Raw genomic sequence first — 9,550 nt, 5'->3', positions numbered from 1 at the left:
AGGAATGTCCATTCCCCTCGACTCTCCCCACGGTTGGGTGGGTTTTGTGCATGGTGGATGTGGTATGAGTCCAGCAGTGACCATCTACATTGTGATCACGAGATTTGAGGGGAGGTTTGGATTAGCTGAATTGAATATTCTCTGCTGTTTCTATTGGGGAATACTTGAGAGAGAAACCTTATTCCTGAGGCTGCAAACTGTTCTGAAGAACAACTACTTTTGCATCTGTCTTGGCCAGTTCAGGCAAACACCAGTGATGTTTGACACCCTTCTATGAAATCTCAAATCCATGATTTAAATACATTTTGAGGAATGGGGTATGATATAAAATTTGGGAAGAAAGTATGAATAGTTAAGCAGAGGAGAAAGCAAAATGAAGGGGAAGAATTATCTAAGTGAAGGTTTTTTACAAAGTTTTTGTGCCTGGATTTCTCCCTGGCTGTGGTGCTGGTGTGGAGGTGTCTGAGATTTGGTGTTTATCAAAGCCTGTGCAGGATGTTTGTGACAGACCCTTGTACCTCCCTGACAGCTCTTGGCAGAGCTGGTCACACTGTTAAATGGGACAGTTCTGTTCTCGTGGGGCTGCTGACACTGTCACCTCTGGCAGCAAAGGCAGTGGTGGAGTTGGGAAAGCAGTGACAGATCTCAGATCCCTGTTGTTACCCTGTGTGTTGATCCCCGTGCCCTCACCCACTGTCCTGATCACATACCAGATCTGTGTAACAGCATCCCTGATCCAAACTTGGGCTCTGGATTTGTAACAGCTTCCAGCTGTTGGGATGGAAATGTCCCACGTGGGCCCAGAAGCCAATGAGAGAACCCTTCATGCTAGTGATCACATTCACACAGTCACTGTCCCAGGGATCCCAAATCAATCAGATGTGATTGAGCAGCACTAATTGCTGTGACTCCCCATGCCCTGAGAGTGAAGCGCACACTGCCCAAGTGAAGCAGCTTTAAAGAGTGTGGGCTTTGGTGATCTCTTCTCCCACCCACAGTGTTGCCATGGGGCCACAGCAGTGGACAGAAATATTTGTTGCTAGTTGAGGTTAAATGTTTGTGTTTTTCCTTGAGCAGTTGCATTTCAGAAGATTCTTAGCATTGCAGTAAAGCATCACTCCTCACTGTGTGCTAAAAATAGACATCACTGCGTGCTGTAGTTTGCTCTTCACCCAAAGCTCATGAGCACAGCCCCAGCCCAGCAACTGCCACAAGTGTGTGTGTGTGGAGAGGCTCCATCCTGGCTCAGGTGTGTGGTGCCTGCCAGGGCTGTGTGTGCAACTGCTCAGTAACTCGGGCTCTGACCCTGCAGCCAGGCAGGAGTGAGGCAAAGGGCTCCTGAGTCTCTGGGATGGTCCCTGGCATTGTACCAGGAGGGACACAAGGACTTGGGATGTGTCACTGGACACAAGGCTCTGGAGAGGGATAAGAATCTGCTTTTCCACATTGCCCAGCTTTGAGCTTATTTGGAATGTTTTTCCTGCCAGTTGTGCTCACAGCCCTTTCTGCTGTGCAGACTGTCAGATTGCTTTTAAATAGCAATTTAAAAAGGCTTAATAGGTGTAAGGGGTTAATGCAGTATCCTGACAGGAGCAGCCAGCGCTGGCAAGTGTTGGGATGTCTGGAAAGCCAGTTGGGATCTGCCTGGTACACAGGAAGGGTCAGTTCAGCCTTGTTCCTGTGAACATGGTTGCGGGTTGGATTAGGGCATGAGGTGAAGGGTGTAAGGAAATCATTGCTTTATGGAATTACAGAGTAGTTGAAATGCACTTACTGCTTTTACAAGGGGTGTGGATTCCCTCCAGCATGAGTTTTCAGTTTTCCCCCTTTTCCATTCCCCAAGCAGGGTGTTAGACACGTTCCTTTATTCCAATGCCTTCCTGGCACCACGAGGAGTTGGTCCTGGATTCAGTTAGTGAGAGTTCTGCACAGCTTCAGGATTGATAGAAGTTTATGTGTAGCTGAAGAGCTCCTCAGCCACCTGTCAGAGCCTCTGGTACATACCAAGTGCTTCCAGGAGAGCTCCAGAGACCCTGGTATTTTTGAAGGAGTGTACATTTATTGAATAGTCTGTTTGCCATAATCCCCTGAGGATACCCCAGGAATTGCTTGGTTAATGGCTCTCCAGCTGTCAGCTCCAGGGGGAGCCTGGCAGTGGAATGCAGCTGGACTTCAAACACTGGGAACGACCCAAAGGGTCAGTGCTGCTTGGGAATGTTCCCTAACAAAGGGTCAGTGCTATTTGGGAATGTTTACCTGTCCAGGGGTCAGTGCTGCCTGGGAATGTTCCTGTTTGTAGGTGCCTGCAATCCTGTGGTTTGTGTCCATGTGCCAGTGGATTCCCTCACCAAAGGCAGCACAATGCAGTGTGGGCACCAGAGGCACAGGAGCAAAGGCTGAGGCTGCCCTGCTCTGACCCAACTGGTTTGTGGGATGGGGTAGGGATTTGTAGAGGTTTATCTCTGTTGATTAATTAGTAAGAAATGCAGCCATGATTAGCTATGTACATGCACAGACTAGTTGATAGTGAGAAATGCATTTATTATTCATCACACAAGTTATGGACACATCTCTGCTTCAGATGCAAGATTCCCAGGTAACCATGGCATGTCAGGATTCCCAGCTGGGATTGCCAGTTCTGTCCTTGCCTAAGGAGCTGTCCAGACTAAAACACCAAACTGACTTATTTAAAAGAGATACAAAAAACCCAAATCCACCCAAACAAACCCAAACTTAATCTGCTCAAAACCCCAAATTCAACCAACCCACCCCACCTGTCACTGGTTCAGAGCAGCAGAGCAGGATAGGTCCCGTTACTGTCATGTTGTGTCAATTGTTTGAGAGTGTACAAAGCTCTTCTGCAAAAAAAAAAAAAAAGACATTTCAGTATTTAATTACCAGCACAGAAGTGAAAACACTTGAAGCTTGAAACAAGAGTTTTGTTGTTACACCAAACACACTGGCAGAAGATAATTGCCTGTGTCTGGAGATGGGAGGTGTCAGAAGAACCATGCTGTGCCATGGACTTAAGTGTGGACTGTGTTTGCTTCCAGACATACTAATGTTAACCTTGGGGTTTTTTCTTCCCCTCTGCCCCGCAGTGAGGAGAGTTACAACGTCACGGACTACTCCCTGCGGCAGCAGCTGGTGGTGCTGCAGTGTGAGGGGGAGGATCCCTCCTCCTCCCCCGGGAAGAACAGCCCAGCAGTGCTCTCCTCACGCCAGAGCTCCGCAGCACATCACCTCTTCAGGCTGCTGGTGCTCAGCAACCACGCGGGGGACAGGGTGCACATGCTCCTGGGAGCAGAGACTCAGTGAGTACAGACTTAAAATAAGTGATTTTTTTTTTTTTTTTTTTTTCATTTGATTGTCTCAACAGGCTGATCCTCCTGCCCCAGCTAAGGTTGTATTTATATAGATAGATAGATAGATAGTTAATTTTAACTACAAATGCCACTTAGGGATCTGCATCACCACTGAGTTTTGTTGTAGCATGAGTAGAGCATGTTCAATTCTTCTCTACCAAACTACCTGTGCACTGAGGCCAGGACACCTGACCTTTGTTGCCCAGAGCAGCTGTGGGTGCTCCATCCCTGGGAGTGTTCCAGGCCAGGCTGGATGGGACTTGGAGCAACCTGGGCTAGTGGAAGGTGTTCCTGCCCATGGCAGGGAGTGGAAGGGGATTGGGGTTTAAGTGCTGGCAGTGGTGGGTGTCACACCATGAGCGGGTGCAGCACAGCACTGGCAGCAGGACACAGGGACAGGTCCATCCCAAGGCCCAGTGGTGCTGTTGGGGTGTGACTGCTCCGGCCCTGGAGCAGGGAGCTGTGGTGGTTGGTGGTGATGGCTGCATGGTGCAGCAGTGCTGGGCTGATGGGAGGAACAGCCTGGCACTGCCCTGGGGAAGCCATGGAGCTGTGCTGGGACAGACATGGTCCTTGTTCTCCCCAGGCAGTGAGGAGTGTTCTGCTTTGGAAAGCAGCAACAAGTGCTTGTTGTGTGGGTGCCATGGCCGAGGGGCACTGAGTGCCCTTAGCTTCCACACGACCTCCCAGCACTGAAAGAGTTTGTCTGTTCTGGGGGAAGCTGGAGCAGGACAGGACACATGAAAAGGAGAGCTCCAGACATAGCTCTGCCTGGAAAAACTGACAATTTTGAGTTTGCTTTCAGAGTTTAGAATAACCCCAAAGGAACTGAGGCTCATCAATGCTGTCTGTTCAAGACCTCGTTCTGGAGGCAGCAGATGATTCAGCCCTGGCTGGACATGGGATGTCAGTGGGGAAGTGCAGGACATGTTTAGCTGTCTGGGCTGTGTGTGAAAGACATTTTGTTCTGCACAATTATTATGGATTTGGGCTGTGCTGTTTGCAGTATAAATAGCTGTGCAGCAGATCATCACTCTGAGGATGAGTGAAGAGAATTCCTGTATTTGAAAATTCCCTGGTTTTTATAGTCTTACTGTGTACTTTGGGAAGGATGGGAAGGGTCAGGCTGGATGGGTCAGTGCTAATGGAATAGAGTTTTGTGCAGGTAAAACTGAAATGTTTCATCTGACACAGATTTCCAGCACAGTTACTCCTGTTTTGTCACTTCTTGTGGCATGTGGATCCCAAGGACACAACTACCAGTGTTGGGTCAGAACTCTGTAGCACCCTGTGAATAAGGCACAAAGTGCACCCAGGGGCTGATGAGGTACCTGTTGGCACTGGAAGCAGGAAGGGGAGTTTCAGTGCTGTTACCAAGAACCTGAGCTGTGCCTTGGTGCTTGCAGGAGTGACAGAGCTCGGTGGATCACAGCGCTGAGCCAGGACAGCGATGGACACGGCACCAGCAGCACCAGTAAGTCACAGCTGGTGGGAGTTGTGCTGTGCCAGGAGAGCAGCAAAACACTGCCCTCAGCAGGGCTGGGGCTGGGCTGGAACTACCCTCAGAGCTGGGGGAAGATACAAAGCACCTCCCAAACCTCTGGAGCATCTCCAGGCCCATCCTGGTACTGCCAAACAGCCCTATCCCAACCCTTAACATTCTGTATACTCTAAACTGGAAGTTTTTACAGTAGATGGAATGTGTGCATTAAGCAGAGCTGCTCTGTGCTCACTGCTCTGTGCTCACTGCTCCTGCTCCCTCCCCAGCCCTGGCACAGGTGGAGATCATCAGGACATACACAGCAAAGCAGACGGATGAGCTCTCCCTCCAGGTGGCTGATGTGGTTCTGGTTTACCACAAAGTCAGTGATGGTGAGTGAGGATTGGGCTGTTGGTAATAACCATCTGTCACCTCTGCAGGGACAGACAGAAAATATTGTCTCCCAGTAGCATGTGCATTTGTGTTCAGATGTCTAAAGAAACAGGCTCTGGGTGGGCAGCAGCTGAGCAAAGTGCCATCAACTGCTGCAGAGTGTGAGCCCTGAAATAGTATGTAAGAAGTAAGTGCTGCACAGTTTTGTTCCTAGTGAAATAGTATGTAAGAAGTAAGTGCTGCACAGTTTTGTTCCTAGTGAAATAGTATGTAAGAAGTAAGTGCTACACAGTTTTGTTCCTACTCTGCCTGTCTAAAACAATGTGCCAAATCTATCCTAATGTGCTGCTTCAGCCACTGCAAAGGCAGGTGCAAAACGTGTGTGACTGTGAGCTGTGTGAGGCAGTGCAGCACAGGCAGCTCAGGCTGAGCCCTGGGAGCTGTGTGGGTCTCAGTGCTGTCCTGTCCCACCCTGGGAACTGTGTGGGTCTCAGTGCTGTCCTGCCCTGGGAGCTGTGTGGGTCTCAGTGCTGTCCTGTCCCACAGGCTGGTGTGAGGGGCAGAGGCTGCGTGACGGCGCTCGGGGCTGGTTCCCTGCAGAGTGTGCCCGGGAGATCACCTGTCGTGCCACCATCGACCGCAACATGGAGCGCATGGGGCGCCTGCTGGGGCTGGAGACCAACGTGTAGCCTGTCCTGGTGCTCCAGGGCTGTGCCCCAGTGGCTCTTGGCTCCTGTGGGAAGTGGGGCACCCACGGCAGACACAGTGTGACAGAGCACTCCGGGCTGGAGACTTGTGATCCCTCTGCAGTTTGTGTTTCGATGGCTCCACACTCAGCCCTGGCCTGACTGGGGCAGATTGCACCCCACAGCTGTGTCCTGGGCACTGAGCCCAGCTGTGCAGCCTTGTGACTGACACTTCAGTGCCTCCACCTCTTCCTCTTGAGCATCTGAACTGACTCACCAGAGAACTCTGGTAGGAGATGGACCCTGGACACTGGTCCCATCCATTGAACTGGATGTGAAGAGCTGTGCTAGGGCTGTCCTGCTCCTAAGGAGCTGCACTGGCACAGTCCCAGTTCCAGCCAGTATGTTCATGGGATCCTTCCCATGTGTGTCTGAACCTGTGTGGAATCTGAACTGTGACAACCTGCCCTGTCCTCCATAAAGGCTGACCTACCTCTCCACTGCAAATCCAGGGATGTCCTGGGCCTCAGCACAAGCAAAGCTGGTGGAAGCTCCAGGAGGACTCCAGAGCTGTGTCTCCAACACTGGGGCACCTCAGCCTGCCTCCTCCTAGTTCCAGGTGAAAGGACTCCTGAAAACAAGGAAGAGGTACCAACCTCTGCAAAATGTGTGCTGCTGATCCATTTTAGCACAGGTATTTTAACTGCTGGAACTGAGGCCCATTTGCTGCTGGTTTCCTGGTGTTTAACTATGCCGTGAGGATTCCCTTAGTGCTTCAGAGCAGGGGTTTGGTGGACTGCAGAAACATCAAGTGCTTTGCTCTGCGCTTTGGGGAGGTTTCTGCACTTCAGTGCTACAGGAGATTGAACATTTCCTTCTGTGGAGGCAGAAAGGTAACTGAACTCCAGGTCACCTGTAGTGTCACCTACACTCTTGTGCTGCAGAGGGCCAGGTCTGCTCTCTGTGTGTAGGTGACCATCACTGAGGGGAGAGGTGGGAACACACAGCTCAGCACCAGGACTCACCTTTGCCTTCCACACTGCAGTGTCACTGGATGCTCGGTGAGAGGGACAGAACAGCCCTGGGGCTGTGCTGTGGGAGGAGCTCAGGTTGGTGCTGCCTCACAGCTCTTCTCTGCCTGGAGAAGGCTCTCACATTGCACTACACACACTGCCGCAGCTCAGCTCTGGAGCTCACAGGGAAAGCCAACACTGACTGCTGTGTGCTGAACACTGCAGTGCACAATGTCTGTACAGAGGTGTGACTGGGCAAGGACCAGCCCTGCCTCAGCAGGGCAGAACACTCACTAGACACGAGGGACTCCCTGCAGAACAAAGGCTTTGTTGCTGCCTCCCCTCTCCTACAAAGGGCTGGATGGTGTTTTATGTCCTGTGATGTGCTGATTGGATGGTGTGAATGAGTGTGTAAATATGTGTATCTCTAACAATTCCTATTAGGAAGGCAATAACTGTGTACAAAAACACTTACCTGGACATGACAGTGGTTCTACATCCTTGTGAATTAATTTATAAGTGGACTGATAAAATAGCAATGAAACTGTAAATTGAGAAAAGACTTATTTAACATAGTAAAAATACTGCTACTATTTTAACAAATTTTATTGTACACAGGCAGATGTTTAACACATAACTGAATGTGTAAATCCAGCATTAATTTTATTCAGATTTTTAATACACTGTATATATTTTTCATACCTAGTTTTTCCAAAAATGCTGAAATGTTTTTTAAAGATGTTTTTCATTTTTTCCTATTGTTGGACACAGTTCTTCAGGAATTAAAGACTTCTATGATTTTGTAGGACAACAATCAATAAAAGGCTTTCAAATCCTTACTTAAAAGGCTTTGAACTGTCTTTAATGCTATTTCTTGAACTGCCAGCTGTTAATGTAATTTGGTCAGAGCCACTAAAGCTGTTCTATAACCTGTGGTGTTTTAAACCTTCCTGTTCTGTGAAGATAAACAGCTCCTGCCTCTGTTCTGCTTCCTCTGTCACAGAGCCAGTTTACCTGTATGGCATTGGAGCAATGGCATAACACACAAGCCTGGGAGAGAGACGGGGATGGGAAAAGTGTCTTCAGTCACCTCTGCTTTCTAGAGTTTGGCACAGTTCCAGCTGGAAGGGACCTGTGTCAATCACCTGGACATCCAGTATTCAATCCTGTTCTTTAGGGCACTGGTAGCTATTGGGCATTCACAGCTCTCTGGGAATTCTGTTCCAGGCTTTGTCCATCCTCTTGGTAACCAACTGCCTCCTCCTGGCCAGTGTGAACTGCAGCTTTGAACTATTATTCCCAAGCATCCTGTCCCAGGATCCCAGGGAGAAGAGTTCAGCACCTCCCTCTCCCCATTCCCTCCCCAGGGCACACTCAAGTGCCCCCTCAGGCTCCTTTTCTGTGCCACAGACAACCCCAGAGCCCTCAGCTGCCTCTCCCAGCACACCCCTCAGCACGCTGGGATCCAATACATTAGTGACTGTGCAGGAAATCATTCAAAATGACTCAAGGATGAAACAAAGCACAACTTGCAGAGCATTGGGGCAGTGGCAATGCTGGGCCCAGCCTGGTGCATTAGTTATTAACAGTCACACTCTATGCTGCCACAGCACTGGCAGTGCTCACAGTGCATCCCTCACCTGGGCTGGCACACAAAGGGCTCTGAGTGCTGCCTGGCTTTGAAAGTTTAAAGACCTGTTTGAGCTGTGACAGAATTTTAAGTGAAAAATCAGACACCAGGACAAGCAAGTTACCCAAAAGTTCATATAAACAAGTTATCAAAAGCTAAGGGGTTCTGGGTTGGGATTTTTCCTTTCTACCAGCTCCACAATATTTTCATTAGCCAAAAAAAATTAAATCACTTTTAGCACTGACTTCTCCAAGATGAGAACTTCTAGTGCCAAGGGACTGATCCAAAAACCTCAACACTTTCACTAACCCCTGTGCACTCTGCACAAACACAGACACCCACAGACACCAACTCTCCTGCCCAAGGAGGTGGACATGACACCAGGATCTCCTCAGTAATGAGAGCTGCACTTCACTCCAGTATCGCCTTTTTAATCAGAGGTGCACTTGACACTAGTACCTCCTTTTTAATTACACATGAACTTGACACTAGTATCTCCCTGTTAATTAAAGAGCCCTGCAGTGCCAGCCTACAGGTGGGAGGGTGTGGGTGCAAAATTAACTCTCCTTTTGCAGGGCCTCTGGAACAGGTTCCCCTTTCTTCTGTGACTTCTCTAATCAGGGTGACTAAAGACAGTTCACAGTTGTTCACAATTCCTGTGCCCACCTGACTCCTCCCCAAACACTCACAACACACCTAAGGAACAGTTTAGTCCTGTTTTTTCTGCAGCATAAACAGACCATTTTTATCTGCTGCACTAGTAACTGCTGTGACACAGCATCTTTCTTGGCTTCCATGGCAAACAATACATTTGTTCCCATTATGCAAAGCTAATTTGCTGCAAAAACAAAAGAAGGTACAACATAACACCACTTTAGTCAACTTCCACCTCCTCAGAGAGCACAGCATACCCTGAACTCTGATCTACAGAACATGTTCACACAAGCTGTTTTCCCCCCATATATTTAGTTTCTAAAGTAACA

At 49.2% G+C, this 9,550-nt stretch overlaps 1 protein-coding gene across 1 annotated transcript in view; it reads left to right on the top strand.

Annotated features, from left to right (window-relative positions):
* ARHGEF26 (Rho guanine nucleotide exchange factor (GEF) 26) overlaps positions 1-5,927 on the top strand; it is a gene marked incomplete at its 5' end in the record, with an annotated part of 31,536 nt that extends 25,609 nt beyond the window's left edge. Inside the window, 4 exons of the mRNA XM_009081360.1 lie at positions 3,102-3,314; positions 4,772-4,839; positions 5,133-5,237; positions 5,785-5,927. Of these exons, the coding sequence (XP_009079608.1) occupies positions 3,102-3,314; positions 4,772-4,839; positions 5,133-5,237; positions 5,785-5,927 (529 nt within the window). The remainder of the gene's footprint in view (positions 1-3,101; positions 3,315-4,771; positions 4,840-5,132; positions 5,238-5,784) is intronic.
* Positions 5,928-9,550: the final 3,623 nt, after the last annotated feature.

The sequence above is a fragment of the Acanthisitta chloris genome, unplaced genomic scaffold (genome assembly GCF_000695815.1).
Source record: "Acanthisitta chloris isolate BGI_N310 unplaced genomic scaffold, ASM69581v1 scaffold36068, whole genome shotgun sequence".
Lineage (NCBI taxonomy): Eukaryota > Metazoa > Chordata > Aves > Passeriformes > Acanthisittidae > Acanthisitta > Acanthisitta chloris.
The sequence above is the reverse complement of the archived record's forward strand: the minus strand, read 5'-3'. Positions and strand labels throughout refer to the sequence as shown.